We start from the raw sequence: 26,257 nt of genomic DNA on the forward strand, positions 1-26,257 counted from the left end.
GTGTGTGTGTATCTATGTATCTATAGATATAGATATACATAGATATAGATATATATATTTACTTCACCTCGTTTTATACCTGCTGATATTTTTCTGCACCTGACTTTTCCCGTATATTGTTGTTTGTTAATCGACAAAAGGGAAAAAAAAAAAGGGGGAATATGACCTGAACGGTGCTGGCACGACAACCAGATTTGCTACTTACACGGCTCTTTAATGACTTTTGACGATGTACAAAACGGAAAAAATGTTGGCTTTTTTTCACGAATATAATTGTGTGGAAAAATAGCGTGGTAGTGGAAATCGTGCGAAAATAGAGGTGATATTTGGCCATTTCGGCTCGCCATACAGGTCTGATTGTCTCGTCCCACTCTGTAATCCACTGCTTTTCACTGACAGTTAGGCAGACTGTAGTAGTTGCGTACCAGATGCAATCGGGAGTCTGATGTGGGACTTCCTGGTTAGACTGTGTTTTTCACAAGAATCAGAAAACGAAATTTGTTAGACTTCAGTCCGTTAAGCCAATACGTAATCTAACGTTAGTCGTCGATTTTCATCGTTATTTCGACCGTGTTATTTCGCAGGGAGGGGTTTCGCTGACTTTACTCGCCTTTAAAATTTAGCTGGTAACGTGAAGCTAACGTTAACGTTCTGATTCTGCTGTGCTCTAGCCATGTCCGCTTCGGCTGGATGCTCCCCGGCAGGCCACAGCTCGGGCCTTGGCCCTGGTATGTCTATGTTTCGTTGGCTGGAAGTGCTGGAGAAAGAGTTTGACAAGGCCTTCGTGGACGTGGATCTGCTGCTCGGAGAAATAGACCCAGATCAAGTTGATATTACGTATGAGGGTCGGCAGAAGATGACCAGCCTCAGTTCCTGTTTTGCTCAGCTCTGTCACAAAACCCAGACGGTTTTCCAACTTAACCATAAACTAGAGGTTAGTACCTGCTGTAAGATGCACGAAAAATGTTAAACATAAAAGTTTAATCGAAGTGAACGTAGTTATCATTAAAACCCTGCCGAGATCGAAAAGTGAACGGCTGCGTTTCAGCTGGTACATAACTTTGACACATAACGTTAGCACTCACCGACATGTCGATTTTTACTGCCATGTTTCTACTGATTATGATGTATCGTTACTGTGTGTGACTTGAATTTGTGTTATGCCTCTCTTGTTACTCAGGCAGATGCTGTTACTGTCCACCGGCATATACCGGTGGTGCACCACTGTCACTAAGGAATCATATGCCCATCCATTATGGCACTTTGACGAGTGCTACATTGTCACTTTGACGGACGTGAAAACGTTCTTATAGTTGTTGCACCGCCTCATGCCACTATCCACCTGCTCATTACGATTCTTTAGTGGCACGTCTGCTGGTATGTCCGTGCTATGCGCCACATACTGTGTAAACCGTGCCATCGACAGATGCTTGTTTCATCGGCAGATAGCTGTTAAACTAGTAACCGGCATAACATTATACTTGAAGGTAACGCCACACTTTTGGCAGCTGTCCTTGGTGTGGTAAACATATTTGACTACTCTAGCTAGCTGCTGTTGGACTAGCCTCTCATGAAGCCCTATAACGTTCCGAGTCACAGCTCCACTACAGAGCTGGTTTTTGTCCAATATTTGGAAAACCCAGACGGTTATTTAACAACACTTACTGCTATTCCGAAGGTATTTATAGAATCCTCAGAAACTCTTCTAACCATCTGGAAGGATGAAATATCTGTCACTTTGAAAATAAAGTTTCCACGAGAGAGAGACTTAGGCCAAAAAAATCACCACAAATGTGGCCCTGTTCAGGGCTGTACAGTGGGACATACACAGTATGTCAATATATCAACAATATATAGATAATATATGATGATATAAATGTACTGAGATTTGTACTGCTTGTTTGAAGCATAATATACAGATGTATAGCAAGAGGAGTTATGTCCCTGCAATTTACCCTTATTGGCCAATAAAATGTTTGAAGAAAATGTCTGAAAATGTTTTGGCAGTGCGTTGGTCAGGAGGTGGCCTAGCCATAGTGTGGATGCAGAACTGTGTTGTAAAAGTGTGCTTTGGATGCCAGGTTTTGTATGCAGTGTTAATGTTACATGTCTGTTTAAAGGTTTAAATTACTGTTAAATTGGTTTTGTGTGTAAGTGACCAATGTGGACACTCATTTTTGAAACTGGTGCCATATTGAATGAAAGCGCTGCAATGTAATCCCTCTGGATATTTGCCCAGTGTCCGTACTCCCAAATTGCTTGTTGATTAAAGTACAAGACTTCATTTACATAAAGAGTAATTTTAACATCATAAGTCACGCTTCATTCAAACTAGGGATGCCAGTTTCAGTTATTTTTTGTGTGAGTGAGAGCACTGTGGCAGAGAAAGGCTGCGATGTAATCCGTCTGTGCATTCACACACTGTCAGTGTATTCCTCTGAAAGTGTTTGTTTTTGCCTCTGACAGGCTCAGATTCTTATTCCAAAGATCTGACAACATTATGAAAAGGATCTGTACAGATATAGACTTTTTTTGTAACAGAGTAAACCTTTTTGTTTAAGTAGAAACAGCCACGGTATCCATTTACAGAAACAGTAATTTTATCATTGTAAAACACACTTCATTCAAACTCGACAGAAACAAAGTATTATCATCAGAGACATCAGAGAAGCAGTGTGGGAAAAAGGTGTTTAGAGCTACAATGTTTACAAATATAACTTGGCAGTTATTTTCACCTGACATCATGACTGGAGAGGCTTAAGTATGTTGAACTTCAACACATTTTCCTGTAAAAACGGTAATTAGATACCAGAACCCGGCTCCCAGTCAGCACTGATAAAGTGGCTTTTGTTTGTTAGAGCTGTCCAGCAGTCAGTGGTCAGAGCTAGCTTGACTTTTTGCTCATCCGTCTCCTCAAAGTGCTTTTCAGTACATTCAGCCACAGTAGCTCTCAATGGGAAAACATACACAGGCTCAAGGTACCGAACCAGCTCTTTGAATTGCTCAACCTCTACCACCATTGACTGGCAGCATATGGGTCTCAGTCATACGCCCTGGACCTGCGTGCATCACTCCGTGTGTGTTATTTACATCTTATTTACCTAATTCATGTGCACTTATTTAATTTCAGCTTAGTGTGAGAGTCTTTACTGTGTTTTGCTGTCATTTATGATTGCAGTAGTTTCCTTCTGCCCTTTTAGGAAGCTTGTCCTGGCCAGAACTCTAGCAGCTCTCCTACATCTGGAAGCTGGAGTGCCTGTAGATGTGTAGAGTTCTCACACAGGCACAGTGAGAACTCCACACAGAAAGACCCCCAGCCAACCTTGTTTAAACCCAGAACCCTCTTGCTGTGAGGCAACAGTGCTAACAGTACTAACAACTGCCCCTTGCCTCCGTACTCAGCTTTAATGCACAGCAGAAATCATGACAGGGAAGCTGCTGAACTGAATGTGCTGGCTGGAGGAATGCTCATTAGACAGCCGTTGAGAATCCCAGATCTGACCCCAAATCCACACACAATAATTACACATACTGTAGGTGTACAAGACACATGAAAGCAGCCTGTGAGCCATGATGAAAAAAAAATATGTATTTATTATAATCCAATTCAATTCAGATTTATTTGTATAGCGCCAAATCACAACAGGAGTTGTCTCAGGACACTTTCCATGTAGAGCTGGTTCAGACCAAACTCTTAATCTACACAGACCCAACAATTCCTTAATGAGCAAGCACTTGGCGACAGTGGCGAGGGAAAAACTTCCTTTTAACAGACCAGAACCAGGCTCTGGGATCATTCATTGCAGCATTACAAATACTAATGATCAGTTTTTCCATGTATGTGCAATATTGCAGTAGTGCAGATAATATTTAAAATATTGGGGTTCTGAGGTTGGTGGATTAACTGTTTAAGTTGCTGTTGTACAGTGAGATGGCTTGAGGCAGGAATGATTTCCTGAAGCAGTCCTTGTGACAGTGGAGCTGGAGCAGTCTATAGGAGAAGGAGCTCCGCTGTCTGTCCACGAGGTGGTGAAGAGGATGTCCAGGGTTATCCATGATGGATAACAGTCTGTACAGCAAAGAAGAGTGCAAAAATATGGTTGAAATTGATCATGCATACTTATTTGTCTCTTTGCCTCATTTCATCCACTCCAGGCTCAGCTGGTGGACCTGCGTTCTGAGCTGACGGAGGCGAAGGCTGAGCGGGCCGTGGTAGAAAGAGAGGTCCATGACCAGCTCCTGCAGCTTCATGCCCTCCAGCTGCAGCTTCATGCCAAGCAAGGCCAGGCTGAGGACTCTGACTCTATCAAAGACAGATTGGTAGGTAGGAGGAGAAGCTGCTCACAACCTTCAGTATAATTTAAAATTTTGCATTTGGAGAAACTATTTAGATTTATTTCATTTAATAGGATTTTGCTTTTATTTGATAGAGACAGTATAGATACAGAAAGAAAGTGCAGTCAGAGAGAGGGGGATGTGACATTATAGAAAGGTCAGTGCTATATAGTATGCATCTTAATCACATGTTTACTGGATGACCCAGGGCAAACTAAGTTAAACAACATATGAGCACAATATATTTGACTCAACAAGGTGTAATGTTGGAAAATGGGAAAAAGGTCTGCAATTTCAGGACATTTCTTTGGAGGTCCAATCTGGACCAACTAGACACCTCCTCGTCCCATCATGGTGCATTGTTCTATTCATAAACAGTAGAAATGTTCCCTTTTTAAGATATACTTTCTGGTGTATTTTACACCGTTTTCATGAAAAAAGAAAAAAAAAGCAAGACGTTTAATCTCATCCAGAGGATGAAGAAAACCTGCGCACTGAACAGTTTTTCGCACTGAATTTTGTGATACTATGGTGGGTGGATCTCAGACACATCTGAGACGAAAAAAGTCACACCCAAGAAGCATGATAAACAAAACGAGTTGAACATAATTCACAAATGATCAACACAAAATTGACCAGAGCATACATTTGTGCCATCAAACATAATAATCACTTGTCACTTAAATGCATGAAAATGAATTACATTTTACTTACCAGAAACAACAAAATGTATGCTGGAGCATGCATTATTAGATGGACTTAACACATACAATAACTTATTTACTTAAGCTGGTACTAATGCATTTAGTGGGATATTGCAGGGTGTCCATGGAAGATTATTGAAAATAATGTAAAGAGTTTATCTTTAGTCATTAAAATGAGAAATACACAAATATAATTCCTTTTATTTTTGAAATTGTCATTATTAGATTACAAAAGGCATTCAATGATAAAAACTGTTTGACCATTCTTAAAACCCTGCTCCGTTTACATGCACACAGTACATAGTAGCAAGTGTAGTAAAAGTACCGCTATGCACTTGAAGCGTTTTGGACAGCGCACACAGCCCAAAATACAGTCAATGAAGTAATACCCGGAAGTCAGAGGAAAATGCACTAAAAAACTGAAACTAACATGCATAACGTGGCCGTTTTGGCGCTTGTCTAGGCTTATCTTGCTTTGGTACTTCCTACTCTTGCTTTCCTATTGTTTCCACTGCTTTCAGTTACAACCCTGATTCCAAAAGTGCTGCGTCAAAAGTAAATAAAAACAGAATGCAATGATTTATAAATCCTGTTTGTCCCATGTTTAGTTGAATATGGGACATAGACATGTATCTGGTTTCTCTGATCTCTGAAAGAAGTTTGGTAAAATGTAAACACTGATGTAAAGTGTCTATAATGTAAACTCCAAACTACAGGCACCTTTACCTCCAAACTGTACTCACCTGAAGTGAGTGAGTGAGTTTACTGTGTCCTTTTGTATTTTAATGTGTCCTTAAGCCATTTTGCCACAGCTTTGAAAGTACATTTGGTGTCATTGTCCATTTGGGAGCCCCATTTGTAACCAAGATTTGACTTCCCGGCTCATGTTTTGAGATCTTGTTTCTTCTTCATGATGCCATCTATTTTCTGAAGTGCACCAGTCCCTTCTGCAGCAAAGCACCCCACAATATGATGCTGCCATGCCCATACTTCACAGCTGGGATGGTGTTCTTCGGCATACACCTCCCCTTTTTCCTCAAAGCGTAATTTTGTTCATACCTTTTTTTCTGAGGTCGTGGCATTTATTTTCCCATGATGTTGAGCAAAGAGGCACTGAATCTGAAGGTATGCCTTAAAATACATCCACAGCTACACCTCCAATTGACTCAAATGATGAGTTCCTGCTCATGGGTTATATGCACATCTGTGAAGGCACCATCAATGCTGAAAGGTACATGCAGGTTTTAGAGCAACATATGCTGCAATCCAGATGTTTTTCTCAGGGACATCCCTGCATATTCCACACCACATTCTGCAGGTGTTACAGCGGCATGGTTTTGTAGTAAGAGTGTGGGTACTAGAACAGCCTGCCTGCAGTCCAGACCTGTCTCCCATTGAAAATGAGTGGCACTTCATGAAGAACAAAATACGACAATGGAGAGTGTTGAGCAACTGAAGTTGTATGTCAAGCTTGAAGATTGTCACTTTCATAACTTCAACAATTAGTTTCAGCAGTTTCCAAACAAACTTAATGTTGTAAAAAAGAAAAGGTGACATAAAAGTGGTAAACATGTTCTTTTCCCAACTTTTTTCAATCTCTGCAACAGATTCATCACATTCAGAATGAGCACGTACTAAAAAAAAACAATAAAGTTAATCAGTTTGAACATTAAATATTTTGTCTTTGTACTGTGTTAATGTAGGTAGAAAAGGATTTGAAAGTCATTGCATTCTGCTTTTATTTACAGTTTACACAGCGTCCCAACTTTTTTTTGAATTGGAGATGTACCTTTTACAATGGGTGTTGTTTTTGAACATATCTACCATTTTGTATCAACTGGTTTACTCACTCATGACCTCTGTTGCCTGAAATTAGAATTTCTCTAATTTACTTCTTTCTGTTCTTCCTCTGCCCCTTTTCCCCTAAAGCCTGCACCAACATTTGAAGAGATGGTAAGTGTGTTTTGCAGAAAATAAGATTTTTAAAATCAATTGTTTGAATTGAATATAGATTGTGTAGCTATGGTGGACTACGGTGAACAACTAATGATTCAGTGATTAAGTTTAACTGAATACAGGACCAGAGAGCGGGAAAGGTTCAATGTCTTTTAATCTTCCTTACTGTCAACGATAGACTGAGGCAGTCAAGAGATTTCAGTGTTTGGGTTGACCTTGAGAAGGAGGAGGCTAGAAGGGTATTTATCCAGTTTCCTTCCAGGATGTGGACTGACAGGGCAAGGACGGGGACAGGTGAGGGCAAGGCACCTGAGCACATACAAAAAAGCAGAGTCGGGAAGGCAGGCAAGCTAGGAAACTGATCAAAAGGTACTGAGCAGATTCTGCTTTGTCTCTGTCGTTATGGCAGAGATGAACAGATGATTCGACGAATACTGAATGGAGAGCCAGGGCTTATACACTGTGACAGCAGGTGAGCCTTGATTGAGGGGATTGAGCCCGACCTGTCAGCCACACCCCTGCAGGGAGACACACGAACATTAGACACAAAGGAGAGACAGACAAGAGGGAGAGGGAGAGAGGAAACACAAGACACAACGGGAAAAAAGGGGGGAAACTGGGGCTGTTAACAGAGATGCTTAAAGGCAGGAGTAGACAGGACTGGGACATGAATTCTAGCTGTCTTCCTCCTCAACAAGTCCAAGAACTCAGTTGTCCATGGCCACCTGTTGTGTATGCCAGTACTCTTAAGTGTCTACGTATACAGTACCTTGCAAAAGCATTAATCCCCTTGGCATTTTTCAAGTTTTGTTGCCTCACAACCTGGAATTAAAATGGATTGTTTGAGGGTTTGCGTCATTTCATTTACAGAACATGCCTACAACTTCGAAGATGTGATTTTTTTTTTTACTGTGAAGCAAACGGCAAATAGGACAAAATAACAGGAATCTTCAGCGTGCATAATTATTCATCTCCCTAAAACCAATACTTTGTAGAGCCACCTTTTGCAGCAATTACAACTGCAAGTCACTTTGGATAAGTCTCTATGAGCTTGCCATATTGTGCCACTGGGATTTTGCCCATTCCTCAAGGCAAACTGCTCCAGCTCCCTCATGTTGGATGGTTTTCACCTGTGAACAGCAATTTTCAAGTCTGACCACAGATTCTCAATTGGTTTGAGGTCTTGATATTGACTAGGCCATCCCAACACATTTAAATGTGTCCCCTTAAACCACTTGAGTGTTGCTTTAGCAGTATGCTTCGGGTCATTGTCCTGCTGGAAGGTGAACCTCCGTCCCAGTCTCGAATCATAGGCAGACCGAAACCGGTTTTGCTCAAGAATATCTCTGTATTTAGCACCATCCATCTTTCCCTCCACTTGGACCAGTTTCCCAGTCCCTGCTGCTGAAGAACATCCCCACAGCATGATGTTGCCACCACCATGTTTCACTGTGGGGATGGTGTTCTTGGGGTGATGGGATGTGTTGGGTTTGCATCAGACAGCGTTTTCCTTGGTGGCTGAAAAGTTCAATTTTAGTCTCATCAGACAGAGCGCCTTCCTCCATACATTTGGGGAGTCGCCCACACACCTTTTGACAAACTCAAAATGTGCCTCCTTATTTGTAACACTAAGTAATGGCTTTTTTCTGGCCACTCTTCCATAAAGCCCAGCTCTATGGAGTGTACGGCTTATTGTGGTCCTATGGACAGATACTCCACTCTCTGCTGTGAAACTCTGCAACTTCTTCAGGGTTACCTTTGGTCTCTGTGTTGCCTCTCTGATTAATGCCCTCTTTGCCTGGTCTGTCAGTTTTGGTGGATGGCCCTCTCTTGGCAGGTTTGTTGTGGTACCATGTTCTTTCCATTTGAAGATGCCGGATTTGATGGTGCTCTGGGGGATCATCAAAGATGTGGATATGTTTTTATAACCCAACCCTGACTTGTACTTCTCAACAACTTTGTCCCTGACTTGTTTAGAGAGCTCCTTGGTCTTCATGGTGTGACGCCTCTTGCTTAGTGGTGCAGCCTCTGGGGCCTTTCAGAAAAGGTGTGTTTATACTGACAGATCATGTGGCACTTAGATTGCACACAGGTGGACTTTATTTCACTAATTAGGTGACTTCTGAAGGTAATTGGTTGCTCCAGAACTTTTTAGGGGCTTCATAGCATTAGGGCCTTTAAGAGCACACTGAGACACACTTGGTTAGTGAGGCCGCTAAGACCAAACACAAACAATGATGCCGGCTTGCCTTTCATCCAGATATTCCTTTTGCTGCCTCTGTTATTTTGCCATGCAGTTATAAAGCAAGATTAGAGTTATTTCATGCCATTAGGGTCTTCTGTATCAGAATCACATACATAGGGGGAGCCTGGTGTCATCTGCTTGGCATGCTACAGCCATGTGACAGCTACTTAGCTCTTTTCATTTAGAGCTGATTTACAATCACAAAGTTGTCAACTTTTTGTGGGTAGTCACAGATGCTGGCATTGAGCTGATCAACATCTCTAATTTAGTCAAGTGGGTATGAATTTTTTTTAAATTAAGAGTATCACGGAACACTGAGTCTGAGGGCACATACTGCTCCAGACTTTTTCTGCAGCAAAGGGACAGTCCACTCTCCCACATCATTCTGTTGAGCCAGCCAAGGCTAGTTTTGAATTTGGTTGTTGGAGTATTCAGCTGCTTGGCAATTTCTGATGCTTTCAGCTGAATAACAGTTCTGATAATAGACATTACAGTGTTCCCTCTAGGATGTTTTCAGCAGTGGGGGCAGGCTCTCCAGTGAGCCGTGTTGGTGTAAACAAATGACATTTGACTGCAGATTTTACTTTTACAACCTATTTATTGAGTGGGCAGTTGAAAATTTATTTTTAAAGGCTGAATTTAAAAATAAAAAATAAAAAATAAAAAATAAAAATAAAACAATAAAATTAAATAAATAAAAATAAAAACAATAAATAATAATTTCTTGATGGGGCTGTAGAATTAGTGGCAAAGTTTGCACCCAGGCTCAGAACAATTCATTTTTCTGGATTTTTTATAGAAGAGCTCTCAGGCTCAGAGGCTGCACCAATGCTGTCCTGCTCCTTCCTTCCTGCTCTTCCTCCTCGGCTCTCCCCTTGCTGTACTCTGCTCTCCTCTACTCCTCTTCCTAAAACATACACATATACACTTACAGATAAAATACACTGTGTTTTGGTGTTGTGGTGTGAGATGAACTTTATTCTGTGACTCCAGTTCTGTCATCTTGAAAACCTTCTCCCAAAACCATGTTGCATATATGGAAATCTTGGTGTCTTATTGGTCATGACTCTTTCGACAAGCTTCACATGTAGTGAAAAGTAGGCAGCCAGACAAGGTTGTGCAGTTGACGATGTGTGGAAGGTAAAGTGTGACCGCTAAGGCGTTTAATATTGTAACGGTTAATAAAAAACAGCTACTGAGTGCTCATCATCCTGGTATTCACTGGGAATTGTTGCCAAATGTATCCTTTCCCGGTAAAAATGTCTGGTACCCCAGGATTTGTGTGTCTGTGTGCCATGTGTGGTCATGTTTTGAAACCAATTGTATGAACTGAAGCAAAATCACATTCTCTAGCCCTTATTAACGCTACCAAACAACTTTTCAAGCCAAATTCTGACCTTGAAAATTCAGTTATTATTGGATCAGCTTTTCAGCTGCAGCTTTTTCTTCCCATTACTTTTCCTAGTTCAATCACTGGAAATCATTCAACCCTAAAGTGATTATGAATGATTAATCTTTTCATTTGATTTTCACTTATCCTGCTAGAACTAATAATTGATGAATTGAAATTTCTCAACGTAGATATTAGTAAGATTAAAATGCACACTTCTTTGCAATATACTATATATTCATAAAGTGGTACTGTATTTGGCTGCCACAGATTATTAAGAGTTTTGTTTATCGTGCTTATAGTGCTTGTTGTGTTGTTTGTTTGATGTTCACCTTTGATGTGTTTGTTCTAGGAACAGGAGCTTGAGGCCAGCAAGAAGGAGAAATTAGCAGAGTCAAGACTGGAGGCAGAAGTGAGACTATTTAAGAAAGAAAACGAGGCCCTTCGTAGGCACATGGCAGTACTGCAGGCCGAAGTATACGGAGCCAGACTTGCTGCCAAATACTTGGACAAGGAACTGGCTGGCAGGTAAGGAATTGGAGCTCACAACACCTTTTAGATTAAAGTTGAGGGTGTGCAAAGAAAACATTTTTATGTTGCAACTGATGATACTATTGGCAAGCAATATAGTAACCAGGGGTGGGATCATGTACACAAATGAAAGTGTACTCACTTTCAGAAAAAAAATCAAACATGTAAGTCAAGTTCAGTAAAGGGTTGGTAATAGCAGGCTTCCATTTCATGACAGTTTGTTGGAAAGTATAGTCCACCTGTCGAGTGCTAATTACCCCTTTCACAACCTAAACACAGTGCACACACAGATCAGGCCAGGCCGCTTTATCAGAGAGGATACAGTGTCGAGCATTGTACCTATTACCAGTAATAAACCTCAGGACTGAGTGGTAGAATGTAAGGGCCTTAGTGTGGATGCAGCAAGTCTATAAATTACTATAATGAAATAAATAAAATAAATTTGGAAAATTCATTCAGCAATTCTCTTCCTGCAAATCAAAAGAAAGATGGTTTTATTTCTGTGTAAAAAGCCAATATCTTGTCATAATTTGGTTGCTGGAGACAAATAAATTTGTCATCAAGCCAGATGCCAAGATTGTTGTTTTCCGTGACCTTTTCAATATTCAAACTATTAACAGTGGAACTATGCAGAAAACTGAGAAAACCAAGGATTTCGTTTTATTTTCATTACTTTGCATTAATGTTGCAATGCATGAAAGGAGAGTTGCAGTTTCTCAATGGCTAATTGGACAGAATCAGCAATACAGTACAAAATAGTATCATCCATTTGTGAGAGACAGGACAAGTTTGAAATTGGACGATATTAAGATTGTTGTTTAGATTGTTACTCTCAGCAGCTTTGTGCATAGGGACCACCTGGGTTTGTAAACACTGAGGACTATGCCTGATCAGATAGAAAGTTAGGATATATGTGTGATGTGTTCCTTAATAAGAGGTGCAGACAAAAAAGGGATCCAAGTTGTCCTCACTGACCAACTACTTCTTTTTTCTTTTGTTTTTTATACTTTATTGTGTCAGTAGTACAGTATACGACATTCCTACAATACACATCCTGTTATTTAAATAACTTGACACAATATTTAGTTTTTTGTTATCTTTCACCCATGTGGCACAGTCAAAGATAACCTTTCATAACTTAAAATACATATACACAAATACCCCGAAAGTAAGCAAAAAAAATAAATACAATAAAATAAAATAACATTACCCAACAAAAAATACACACGCAATTACAACAAATACAACAATAAAATAAATGCGCACATAAAAGGTAAGTAGTTTTTTCCTTTTTTTTGTTTTTTTTTTAGGCTTCATCTCTACTGTATACAGAGGATATATCTAGTTACTTTAATTTAAAACGAGCCTATTTTTTTTCCAACAACTTTTCTTTCTTATTAATTCTATGTTACCCTCTCCATCCTATAAATATTCTCTACAGTCTCTAGCCATTTATTTACTTTGGGGGCTTCCAACTTTTTCCAGTTTCTTGTTATTTGTTTGAGTGCTGGAATTCTCAGAATCCAAAATAAATATTCTTCATCCTTGCGAAGGCCATTAAAACCTATTCCCAACCATAAAGTGTGTTTATTAAATTGGCCCAATTTCCCAAACATCTGTTCTATTATGTGTATGATTTCTGACTAGGGATGGGTACCTTTCACATCTGAATCAATACGATACCGATACCCGGTACCTGCGAATCGATACCGGTATTTTTCGGTACCTGTTTTCGATACTTTTTTTGGGGGGGATATGTGTTTGGTAATTAAAGTTATTTTGTATATTTAAAAAATAGTCAAAACTTCGGAATTTTGAACATTTATTCTTCAATAACATCAAGTTAAATAACTCCAACATAGAACTTGAGAAAAATGTGTGTGGGGATAAAGTAAATAACTTAAAAATAAATAGATTCAAAATAAATAACTGTATAAAATTATGCTAATAGGCTCTGTGCACAAGCCTCGTGACGTACTTCCGATTCCGCCTGAAATCGGCAAACCAGTTTCCGGTTTACTTCCCTCTCCAGTCAAAACAGCGCTAAAATAAATACAAGGAATGAAAAATGAATCAACATCCACGAAAGAAGACGAATTATAATGTGAGAGGGACTTTTAAGTTCCAGAAGACGGTGGGTGGCTCTAATGAGCACTGTTGTGTGCCACTTTGTGCCAGCTCAAGTCGCTATAACAGCGAGCTTAGCTTCCACTGCTTCCCGAAGGACACCGAACTTCGTGCACAGTGGCTGCAGAAAATATGCAGGACGGGATTTTCGGTAACTCAGCATACGAAGGTATGCAGCCGACATTTCGAAAATGCCCAAATTCGAAATACCCCCAAAGGTAGACGGGTTTTAGCAGCAAACGCAGTGCCAACGCTGTTTGAATGGAACAGTTACACAGCAACCAAGACAAGAGCCGGTGTTTGGGATCGCCGCCCTCGACTGACATCAAGCCCAGAAACATCACCTGTGCCCTGATCTTTGTCTGACACTGAAATGGACATAAAGTCAACACAGTTAGCACAACAAGTAACAGTAAAGAACATACGAAGCAAACACAAAACTAAAAAATTAGCACGTTGCTAACATCACCAATAAATCACTTATCCTCGTACTGGTGAACGTAACTAGAGATGTAGAGACGAAACCCTTTTTCCCGTTTGCTCTTCGGAGCGGGGGAGTGGGCATCCACGATACGATGAACATCGTTGATAGATATCTTTGACAGATTTTGCAGGCATCTTGTGAAGTTCATTGTGTTAGTAACAGTAACAGTAAAGTAACAACAAGTAACAGTAAAGAACATACGTTGCTAACGTCAGCTAGTCATCACAATGAACTTCACAAGATGCCTGCAAAATCTGTCAAAGATATCTATCAACGATGTTCATCGTATCGTGGATGCCCACTCCCCTGCTCCGAAGAGCAAACGGGAAAAAGGGTTTCGTCTCTACATCTCTAGTTACGTTCACCAGTACGAGGATAAGTGATTTATTGGTGACGTTAGCAACGTGCTAATTTTTTAGTTTTGTGTTTGCTTCGTATGTTCTTTACTGTTACTTGTTGTGCTAACTGTGTTGACTTTATGTCCATTTCAGTGTCAGACAAAGATCAGGGCACAGGTGATGTTTCTGGGCTTGATGTCAGTCGAGGGCGGCGATCCCAAACACCGGCTCTTGTCTTGGTTGCTGTGTAACTGTTCCATTCAAACAGCGTTGGCACTGCGTTTGCTGCTAAAACCCGTCTACCTTTGGGGGTATTTCGAATTTGGGCATTTTCGAAATGTCGGCTGCATACCTTCGTATGCTGAGTTACCGAAAATCCCGTCCTGCATATTTTCTGCAGCCACTGTGCACGAAGTTCGGTGTCCTTCGGGAAGCAGTGGAAGCTAAGCTCGCTGTTATAGCGACTTGAGCTGGCACAAAGTGGCACACAACAGTGCTCATTAGAGCCACCCACCGTCTTCTGGAACTTAAAAGTCCCTCTCACATTATACTTCGTCTTCTTTCGTGGATGTTGATTCATTTTTCATTCCTTGTATTTATTTTAGCGCTGTTTTGACTGGAGAGGGAAGTAAACCGGAAACTGGTTTGCCGATTTCAGGCGGAATCGGAAGTACGTCACGAGGCTTGTGCACAGAGCCTATTGAAGCTGCGTCGTCGTCGTCATCGTCGTCGTCGTCTACCTTTTTAAAAGGGGCCGGTTGTTCTCCTTCCTCGAAGCTGGCTGCAAGTGTCGAGCCGCTGGCTGCAGCAGGCTTGCTGGCGGTAACGTTTAATGCTGGCGCCGGGCGAGTAGCTGTGGTAACGTTAGCCTGTGTTTTTAAACTGTCAAAAATCGTGCACTCCTCCGCCTTGAGGAATATTTGGTGTTTAACCAAGTGCTTCCTCAAGTTGGACGTGTTTCCCTTGCTGGCTTTGCACTTCGCATCACAAATGTTGCACCGCGCGTTGTCGGCATCCAGCTTGATAAAATGAAGCCAGACTATGGAGCGCTTGCGGTTCGCCTTTGAAGATAAAGCAACCACGGACGTAACCGCGTCACCGCGTCCTCCGCTCTCGCCGACGCATAACGTCAAGGTGCGTACAGGGTAAAAAAAAAAAAAAAAAAGTGCGTTCAGGTACCGAAATGTGGTACCGACGGATTTCCCGTGAATCGATACTCGCTACTTCAGCGGGAATTCGGTCGGTACCAAAAAAGTACCGAAATTCGGTACCCATCCCTATTTCTGACCAATAAATTTCTATTTTTTTACATGTAAAGAATATGTGAGTGTGGTCCGCTTTGTCTTCCCCGCATTCCCTCCAGCAACTAGAATTATTCTGTGTATATTTGCTTAACATCACTGGTGTTCTAAAATACCGTATATTTATCTTCCAAGCATATTCTTGCCAGAAGGGCGATTTTATGTTTGAGAAATTATCTTTAAGACTCTGATTCCACTCGTCATCTGATATAGATGTTTTCAGTTCTATCTGCCATTTATCCTTAATGTTATTTATGTCTTCGGTTCTGTAATCCTGAAATATTTGATACATTTGTCCAGTTATATTTTTCGAATTATGGTTTTGATTGGCTTTTATCATATATCTCAGAAGGGGGTGGAGATCTCCAAGAGATGCAATTTGGACTTTTTCCTTCAAATAGTTTCTCACTTGCAAATATCTGTAAAAGTGATTCTTGTTTAAACTACATCTATTTACTATATTTTCGAAAGAATCCATTGCTTCTTCCTTGTACATTTGATAAAATCTTGTGAGGCCCTTACTCTCCCATTTTTTAAAAACATTATCAATACTATTTGGAATAAAATCTGGATCCCAGGCTATCTCTCTTAAACAAGTGATTTCCTGTTCCTTAACTTTGGTTATTTTACATGTTCTTCTCCAGATTTTAAATGTGTTATGTACAGAGTAACTTTGTGTTTTAATCTGTGCTTTTTTAGAAACTGAGAAAATCAAAGTACTGAGTGATACAGCCAAATTAAACTCGTTGAGTTTCCATTTGGGTCTCATCTCATTATTCATCCATATTAAAATTGGTTTCACCTGTGCTAAGTAATAGTAGTTAATTAAATTTGGTAATGCAAGTCCCCCTCTTTCTTTTTTTGTTGCAAAATTTTAAGTTTCACTCTTGGCTTCTTTTCGTCCCATAAAAATTTTCTTAGCAGCCCATCCCAAACATTGTAGTTATGTAGGCAGATTCTGAAATCGAAACAAAAAGCGTGGCAAAACATTCATTTTAATGATATTTATCTTTTCAAATAATGTGAGAGGTAAGATTTTCCACCTATTCAGATCTTGCTTTACTAAATTCTCCAGATTCCCGAAATTACAATGATATATTAGGTCTAAATTATTGGATATGATAACGCCTAGATATCTCACTTTATTCTGGTCCCATTTAAAGTCAAACTGTTTTTTTAAGTTTCTCTCCAAATGGGTACCAATTTCCATAGCTTCAGTTTTATTTAAGTTAAACTTATAACCAGACAGTATTCCATAGTTTCCAACTTCATCTAGTAACACAGGCAATGAATTATGTATATCTGTGAGGTACACCATAATATCATCCGCGTACATTGCTAATTTCTGTTCATCTTCCTTAATTTTGAGACCCTTTATCTTCTCACTTGCCCGAATCCTCTCCACTAATGGTTCTATGTATAAAGCAAACAGTGGTGGGGATAATGGGTCTCCCTGTCTTGTTCCTCTTTTTAAATTAAAAGTCTTAGAAAGGATCCCTCTACTCTACTCTAACTCTTGCTTTTGGTTCTTTATACATATTCTTCATCAAATCAATTAAAGTTTGGTGGAAGCCAAACGTTTCGCACACTCCAAATAAAAAGGACCATGTCACCCGATCAAAGGCCTTTTCAGCGTCTAGCATCAATTCATTTGTTGTTTTGTTTTTATTGTATAGTCAATTACATTAAAAGTACGCCGAACATTGTCACTTAAAAGACGGTCTTTGACAAATCCTGTTTGGTCTAAATTAATAGTTTTAGGTAGTATGTATGAAAGTCTATTTGCTATAATTGATGTGAAAAGCGTTTGATCTACATTTAGGAGGGACACGGGTCTATAAGATGAACAGTGTTTTAAATCTTTTCCTTCTTTAGGTATTACAGTAATAATTGCTGAATTCCATGAGTCAGTTTCCTGTTTGTAGAATTTCATTAAAAACTCTGCATAGAATGCGAGAAAATAAGTACCCGAATTCCTTATAGAATTCACAAGTGAAACCGTCACTCCCAGGACTTTTTCCAGTTTTGCTTTTCTGAATTACCATTAGAATTTCTGTTTCTCCTATTGACTGTACTAAATCATCATTCAGTTTATCCGTCACTGTTGGGAGGTTTAAGAGTTCCAAGTTCTTTTTCATTTCCTGCTTGTCTTGTCTAGAGGTTTTGATAGTAATCCCTAAAACATGAAGCTATTTCTAACTTGCCCCTCTTGCTTATGAAGTTTTAATCTATAATGGTGGTTACTGTAGTTTTTTCTCTCCGTTTCTTTAATTTAGCCGCTACTATATTCAGTGCTTTTGGACTGTTATCATAGTATGTTTGTCTACAGAGCATGAGTTTCTTTTCAATTTCTTGTATTTCTATTGTTTCCGAAGCTTTTTTTTGCTACAATTAATTGTGTTTGTATATCTTTATTCATCCATTATTCATGCTCTTCTTGTAATTTCTTTACTTTATTTTCCAACGCCCTCTTTTCTTTTTCTCTTTGCCTCTTTTTCCAGCAAGAATACGCTATTATTTCTCCTCTTAATGTTGCTTTAGCAGCTTCCCACAGTATTATAGATGTTACTCCCCCATTATCATTTATCTCCAAATAGGACTTCATACTATTTTTTATTTTTTCCTTAAAACGTTCATCCCCAAGTAAGGAGTTATTTAACCTCCATACCGTTTCTCCTCGTTCCCTCTTCAAATTTAATTCCATTAAAACTGGTGCATGGTCAGCTATAGTTATAGGTAATATTTCGCATTTTGTGACATTTGAAATTTCATCTTTGAACATAAAAAATTAATCTAATCTAGAATAAACCTTATGTGCATCAGAGTAAAAGGTGAAGGCCTTTTCCTGTGGATGTAAACAACACCAGACGTCTAATAGCCCCAACTCTATTTGAGCTTTTCTCATTAAACTTGCTGCTTGTTGTGATTTATGTTTTATTCTACTTTGAGTGTCAACCTTCTGATTCATCAGTAGGTTGAAATCTCCCCCATTATAGTTATTCCCTTCACTTCAGTCATTAGCAAATTTAGAATCCTTTTCAGGAGGTCAACTTCTTTTCCAGGTCGATTGTATACATTAATAAGCATTATGTGTTGTTCTTCTATTTCCCCTATTACAAATACATAGCTTCCTTCCTTATCTCTGATACATTTTTCTTTTTTAAACATGAGATTATCTTTAATGAGAACTGCTACTCCTTGTTTAGCTGTTGTGTGACCAACTTCTTGATGTTGGTGGCCTGCAGTGCTTCCAAAGCAAGATCAAAGGGAAAAGCTGAACAGACAACTGGGACTCTGGGTTGGTAGTATCCACATAATCATTCATTGGAAGTGGTCCCAATATGTCTGTCTTCAAGTGAGTGAGCAGTGGCAGTAAAATGTTAATTAGCAGCTGAAAATACATGATTGGGTTCTGACACGAAGTTACCATGAAGTTTGAGACTTGAGGGAAGAGGAGTAATGGCTTCATTGTTTTTGACTTCCTTCCAGAATTTGGCCAGGTCCAAATAAGAATCTGTAATGAAGTCCATTGAGTATGTTGACTTGGCAGCATTAACTAAAGCTGTACACTTGTTTCTTAGGTGTCTAAATGATGTCCAATGGCTTGTCACTTGTGTGTCTGGCGGATGACCAGGATTCATTCCTTTTCTTAAAGACAGCTGATAAGTTAGGGGAATTCCAAGAATTTACTCTAATTTCATTCTTAGTTTTTAAAAGGTGCATGTTTCTTTACAATTAACTCGGAAGGACTTCCTGAGGAAATCTAGAGCTAGTTCGGCATCTGGAATGAGAGAGGTGTGGCAAATTTAACTATGAAATAAGTCACGTAAGTAGGATTGTTAAAAGCTTTAAAATGTCTTTTGGTGACACTCAAGACAAGGGTTCCTTTCAGTTTTATGTTTTTAACACAGGCTATCGGGCAATAATCACTGGTACCCAGGTCAAGTACACCAGAGGCAACAATTTTATCATCTCTATTCGAGAGGATTAAATCTATTAGGGTTGTTTTTGTGTGATCTTTCAGATTTGGCCTTAAGGATCAATTATTAATTAAGATTATTGCGCACATCTTTCAGTTGTTCAGACTCAGTAGTCAGCCAGTCTAAGTTGAGGTCACCCAAAATTAGCAGTTCTGAGCTACAGAATGAGAAATTAGTTGAGCCAGTTTATATATGTCAGAAGGATGTGTGGGTGGGGGGTCTATGCACACCCACTACAGTGATTGACTTGTTGGACCTTGTATTGTTTTTCAGAGCTAAGAATTCTAAACATTTTGGAACAGTAGTAGCATGTAATGCTATGACTGAGAACCAGAATTAGACATAAATCTCTACCCCACCTTCCCCTCTAGATTTGTCCATCCTGTACAAATTGAAACCATTCAGAGATACATCAGAGTCATTGATCGTTTTATGTAGCCAGGTTTCAGTTTACAGTGAAATATCAGAGTTGGCTTGTGAAACTAGTTTGTTCAGATGATCCAGTTTTTGTGGCTGGTGTATGCTTCTAATATTTGATGATGACGGAATGCCAAACCATTCCTGGGTTTAAGCAGTGGTGGTTAGTGGATGGACTATGGGTGTTTGCATGGATGAACTTATTAATGGACAGGGATGGTTTGTCTTCCAGGGTGCAACAGATCCAGTTACTGGGCCGTGACATGAAAGGACCAGCACATGACAAGCTGTGGAACCAGCTGGAGGCAGAGATTCACCTTCACCGCCATAAGACTGTCATCAGGGCATGTCGAGGTCGTAATGATTCTAAGAAGCCTCTTCCCTCTCCTGTGGGGCATGTGAGTGTAAAACTATAAAGCAGTTGAAACTGTTCATACCTTTTATTTGTGCTTCCAAAGTTCAATGTTTTAATGTTATTACAGGACCCAGATATGTTGAAGAAAACCCAGGGAGTGGGTCCTATCAGGAAGGTGGTACTAGTCAAAGATGATCATGAAGGGCTGGGAATCTCCATTACAGTAAGAAGTCACAGTTGTTTTTTGTTTTGTGTTGTTTTTTCCTGGCCTTTCTAAAAGTGGCTGTGAGAGCCTTTTTAAACTTTGTCCTGATCCAGTTAAAGCAGCCAACAAATCCATGTCCTTGAATGCAAACCTGCCTACTGCAAGTAAAAATATGGCAGCAGTAAACTAAGCCTCTGGCTTATCTTTGTACTGTGTTGCATATTTTGTGTGTAGGTCGCACGGAAGGCGTTCTAATAACTGGTTGTATAAGCTTTCATATGTAGTGCCGGCTAAACCTTAGTGACCTTTCTACTGTTTCAAGGTATGCTTGAAAATCTGTAAATTGAGAGAATTGACTCTTGTGATGCAGGGAAATACTTTAAAGTGCATATAGCATACAATTTCCACAAGACAAAGCATTAAAGATGCTTACAGACAGCAGTCCTTTGCCGCTGCTGCCTCCATTGTTTGTAATGTGCACATGGCAGCCACATGGAGAAGGAGGATGGATCCCACTCTTGTGAATGCACACGGCTCTTTGCTGCTTTCTGATACAGGAGTTAATTTTGTCTTTGTCTTTATCTTCATTTATCTCTGAAGATAAATCACTGAATTATGAATAATGAATAATGAAGAGAAATGATCTTAAATCAACATCAGTTTCAAAGTTTGATTATCTGATCTTGACCAATTAGAAAGCACTGATATTATTTGGCAACACTTGCTGTAATTGTGTCATATTGCGAATAATTTCCTCTATTTAGCTGCATAATGAGATTACAGGAGGTGGATAGCATCAGCCTGTCGTGTGGGGTCCAGGTCATTAGTGGGATTGGAGATAACTAGCTCGGCTAGCTGTGTTACTCTGCTGCTCACCACATAAGTCATCTCTTGTGTGTCTGTTCTCATCAGGGTGGGAAAGAGCACGGTGTCCCCATTCTAATTTCAGAGATCCATCCAAGTCAGCCTGCAGACAGATGTGGAGGTCTGCATGTTGGAGATGCCATCCTTGCCGTCAACAGCATCAATTTGCGAGATGCCAAACACAAGGAGGCTGTCACAATTTTGTCCCAACAGGTAACACAGACTTGCACATACACACACACACACACACACACACACGAGCACACCACACCGCACTGTTTCTCCAAAAGTGCTCATTCAAGGTGTCTGTGTCAGCGAGGACAGATAGAGTTTGAGGTGGTCTATGTGGCCCCAGAGGTGGACAGCGACGATGAGAATGTGGAGTATGAAGACGACAGCGGTCATCACTACAGACTCTACCTGGATGAACTGGATGACAGCAGCACAGCGCCACCAATCAACAGCTCGGCATCATTGCAAGGTGAGTTTTCCAAACTTGCTTTGACCGCTAACATAATGCTCAGAGATCCATAAAAGGTCATCCAGAATTAAATATGAAAAACAAATGTTCTTCTCTTTTTTGGAAAGCTTAAGAGAGCTTGTGTTGCTTCCAATATACATTGTTTTTTCAGAGTTTGTATTTGTCAAATCCTTACAACAGAGGTGGCAGCCACAAAGTTAGTATGACCTATAGTCAGAATGGCCTCATATGAGAAGAGGACCCAGGCTGAAAAATCCTGCAATCTTCCATAAAGACAGAAACTGCACAGTTCACTTTCTCCTTCTCACTGAATGTTTTGCACAGTTGTTTTTGTTGTTTCCTGCTGCTTTTCTTCCTTGTCTTCCTTTACGACTTGCTTCCATGCAAGTCACATATGGTAATTGTGCTGAACATATCCTACTCTACATGTAGGCAAAATTTTATTTACACCTGCTGTAATGTGTATCTGTGCTATAAAGTCAGGTTACATTCTCTTACCTCCTGCTTGTTGGAATTGTTACTTCACTCTTCATCTGGATAGTGTGAATTAGGAACTCCAAGTTAATGGTTTACTTTCAGTGAAAATTTGAGGGGACTTTTAGTAGTATGGACTTATTTGGTCAGTATTTGATGAGATTAACATGTCAGTTGCCTTTGAAATGAACCAATTAGTAAACATGAAATCATACAGACTGGCAGGATGAAAGGGCAGTTTTGGTGATTGTCATCCTATATCATGAGTGCTATGGAGCTATGTAAGAAAATCTAAATTCAGTGACTGTGCCTTAAAGGTACAGTACCAGCATTTATTATCATTCAGTGCCATGGACCCCCCCCCCCACACACACACACTTTTTGCTTGCTATAGAACAGCATATCACTTATTATGCATCTGAATCTGTGTCCCCTCTGCAGCACTTGAGAAGATGTCCCTGAGTAATGGACCAGAGAATGGAGGAGATACTGGGATCTCCAGTGAGACACCTTCAGATGAAAACCTTTCAAAGCCTCATGAGACTGACTGCTCCTAGAGGCTCAGCCAAACCATTGGTATTTGAAGAAATAACAGGAGGATTGGTGGGGAAATCCCTCTCAAAGAACTCAATCAAAGAATTCTATGATAAGCCTAGGGACAAGGGAAAATTAACAGAAACAGTCTGTTTTCCCTTTTTCCTCTTGTTGTTCTGGGGTGGTGGGATTCAGGGGTTTAGCCTGGGCATGTGGCAATTATTTGGGCTAAAAGTGCACACAGAGGAGGGAGTGATACTGAACAATGTGTAACTTTTTTGGGATATATTACTAAAATTGTAATGGGAATTGACAGCTGTATGTGAGAAAATAGCAAAAGGAAGTAGATGCTACCAAGCTGTCATGGAGGCACAGTGACGTGATGGAGGAAGAGGTTTCTCAGTTTTGAAAATGTCTGTCAGGGGCTGCTGTTGGAGGGAGTGTTTTGCTTCTGTTTGTATAGTTATTTTTCTGGTTTTGACAGCACTATAACAAGACTATATTGTCCTACAGGGACCCCTGGAGAGGCCAGGAAAATATCACAAAAAGGAAACGAATGAAAAAAATAAATAATTATTGTTTTACAAAAAGAGAACAAATTGGTTAACAACCTTCTCAGAAGTAAATGATCATTGTAGTGAGCAAGAGCAAGGCCATTCATACATTCATGTTCATGACAGTATCAAATTCAGAAACCCTTTGAAATAAACATCAAATGGAAAAATGCTGTTAAATCTTGCTTGTTGTCGTAATACACTTCAAACATTTCTGAAATGCATTTAAAAGCTAAAGAGGGCAGATAGGAACTGTGTATAATCAGTTGAATTATGTATCCAGGGTCTAAAGAGGAACAGCAGGCAACATTTCTTTGGAGATGTACTTGCTGAATAGTGTAAAAGTACTTGAAAAGTTGCCTTTGGGTCTGAAGATTAAACTTTTGAATCTGTCTCTGTAGTTACAGTATCCATAACATGTAGTGCATTTTGACACTTAATAAACCAACAGTCTTATTAGTATTGCAGTTTTCTGATATCCAGCATAGAAATGTGTAAAGAGGGCTTTCAGGTGATGTCATTTACCCTCTGGTGACTGCTCTTGCTCTTTGACAAGAGAAGCTGTGAAACAGATAACTATAGCTGCATCCCACTCCAGGGGTTTCCTTCTTTGAAGCCAGTCTTTCAAGGCAGCATAAAGGTTTGTCAAGTACTGTTCCAAAGGCACCTCCCAATCCCATCCAGAACTGCGGCCTTCTTTTCTCCAACTTTTTAGGGCATGAGCAGTGTCCTTTCACACCCTAGTAGTATCCCGAATCCCAGTTATTAATGGTATGGTCACGGTGTCCTTGTCGAGTCAACAATCAAACCATGATTATACCACATGTCCATTTTAGGCTGAAGGAAATACATTTTTCCTCCAGATATTTTTAAAGTGTAAATACTAAATGCATGTTATAACTTCTAATGACTAACATTGCAAATCCTTTCCCAAGTCTGTGAGGACATTTCCGTGACTTTACTTGTAATACCAGTGTATGACCTCAAAGCTCTGTCCTGATATCATATCCTATTTATAAGGTGGTGACTGTAGGGTAGATGTTCCATTGACCTGTTATCCTGCCATAGATTTTTAACCTTGTTCCATCACTAACATATTTTGGCATGCCACTGTATGTTTAAAATATACAGGGGTGGGCACAATAACACTTTTTTGATGTAATGTCATTGAATACAATCATTCATAATACTGGGGTCCTTCTTAACTCTGTATTGCTGTATACTGTATTTTGTCATTTTTTGTCACTCGTCATCACATTCTGCTGTGTCACATATTTTGTCAGGAACACCACTCAGTATAATGCAGTAAAATACAAAAGCCACAAACTACAAACTGGGTAGAGAGTTGAATAAACTGCTCCCTGACACAGGCCTCACCAATGTGCTGTTTGATGCAGAGATATTCAGGTGAATACATTATTGCGCCCAACTCTTGTATCTGTTGTCACCACTGCTACAGTACCTGCTAGTGTTCTGGCCTAAAGGAACACCAGTTAGGATAACCCTTATTACGCCATGACTCCATAACCTTGCAGTGTTCACATGGCAATTTCTTTACTTACTGTTTGTTATTCTTTTTCCTTGCCGCTTGTTTGTGTCTTTAAACTCTTTACACACAATATGATGTGCATCTTTATAGGTAATGTATTGAAGTTAAACAGTTTATTTAGCCTTTAAATAAAGATTGGTTCCAATTTGATTTATTTACAATACATTTTCAACACTTTTTCCTTTTTTAAATGTCTTCAGAGCCTTAGAACTCACCTCTTTTTAGGAAATAAATTCTAGCTTGACTTGCAATAAAGTATGGTAGAGGTGGGGTCTGAGCTCCCCCATGGAATTTGGATCTGAAGGCTAATTGACCCAAAGTGATCTATAAACTATCAGCATCACTGAAAGGGCTTTGACAGGGAGTTTAACCAACATTTGTACTAATGGGCAGAATTGGATGCCCTCAGAAATCCATCCAGGATGTGATCCAGCCAGGAAAAATATTTAATGAGCTCCTTATATCTACAAAGGGAGCGGTCCCTCTTCCACAGAGTCTGCCACGTTGCACCGCCATGGTCATTACAGTTTACTGTAATCCAGAATGGGTAAACCGAACACTGGCTCTATAGAGGGCCTTTTGTGTTTCCAGCAGCCACCATAGGTTCTTCTACACACTTGGAAGAAGAGTATGAGATGAGGTTTATTCAAGTGGTTGCAATCTGCAATCTCACCACTAGATGCCACAAAATCCTACACACTGGACCTTAAGATGAAGTTCATAATGAACACAGCTAATTCCAGATCCTCCTGGCAAGGCGCAAGACTCCCTCCTGCAAAATGTACACCTCCATGTGCGGTAGTCTTGAAGTGCCAACCCAGTAAGACTGCTTATTGCTTATTGTCACGGTGCTCATTCAGACATGAATGCAACATGTCAAATTGCTTTCAGATGAATGTAAGGGGTGCATGTCTGAAAGGGGCTATAATGACCACTTCCTGTCCATTTTAGAAGTGGCTGTGAAGGACAGACAGTAACAGAAGCTCTGTGCTGCTCCCTCTGTTTCGACAGGAGCTGGTGTCTGAGCTGGAGCAGAACCAGAGGGAGCAGCAGACTTCATACAGACTCATCCTGAAAAGCAAACTTAGCCTGATTAAGACTCAGAAACAGCACCACAGCTAGGTCGGGAGGCTGAACTGCAGTACACAATCCATGTTTCCTCTGCCCCTCTTTCTCTAAGGATAAGAGGAATTGACCATACAGTAGAGAAGCCCATTATCCTGGGAAAAGAAGATGTTTAACTCACCAAAAAAAAAAAAAAAAAAAGAGAAAAGGATCAAGATAACATTGGAATTCAGTTGTTAGTTTGCGAATACAGGCTTTAAAGCCCAACTGAAATTTAAATTATCCTTTCTTCTGTCATGAAATGTAAACTATAATGATAAAGCAGCTATACAGCCCTGGTTTTGGGACTTATATGGAAAAAGTGTTTA

At 39.9% G+C, this 26,257-nt stretch overlaps 1 protein-coding gene across 2 annotated transcripts; it reads left to right on the top strand.

The window, feature by feature from the left end:
- The first annotated feature begins 391 nt into the window (after positions 1–391).
- gopc (golgi-associated PDZ and coiled-coil motif containing) lies at positions 392–24,987 on the top strand. Of its 2 annotated transcripts, XM_076756435.1 has the most exons (9): positions 392–934; positions 4,156–4,320; positions 6,969–6,992; positions 10,983–11,158; positions 20,041–20,206; positions 20,291–20,386; positions 21,281–21,445; positions 21,548–21,713; positions 22,629–24,987. In XM_076756435.1, exons 1-9 carry the CDS (start codon positions 674–676, stop codon positions 22,742–22,744), a joined length of 1,335 nt encoding a protein of 444 aa, XP_076612550.1. In that variant the 5' UTR covers positions 392–673; the 3' UTR covers positions 22,745–24,987. The 2 variants fall into 2 exon arrangements, with proteins under 2 accessions (XP_076612550.1, XP_076612551.1); XM_076756436.1 differs by lacking the exon at positions 6,969–6,992.
- The last annotated feature ends 1,270 nt before the right edge of the window (positions 24,988–26,257 follow it).

This window comes from Chaetodon auriga, chromosome 18 (genome assembly GCF_051107435.1).
Source record: "Chaetodon auriga isolate fChaAug3 chromosome 18, fChaAug3.hap1, whole genome shotgun sequence".
Lineage (NCBI taxonomy): Eukaryota > Metazoa > Chordata > Actinopteri > Chaetodontiformes > Chaetodontidae > Chaetodon > Chaetodon auriga.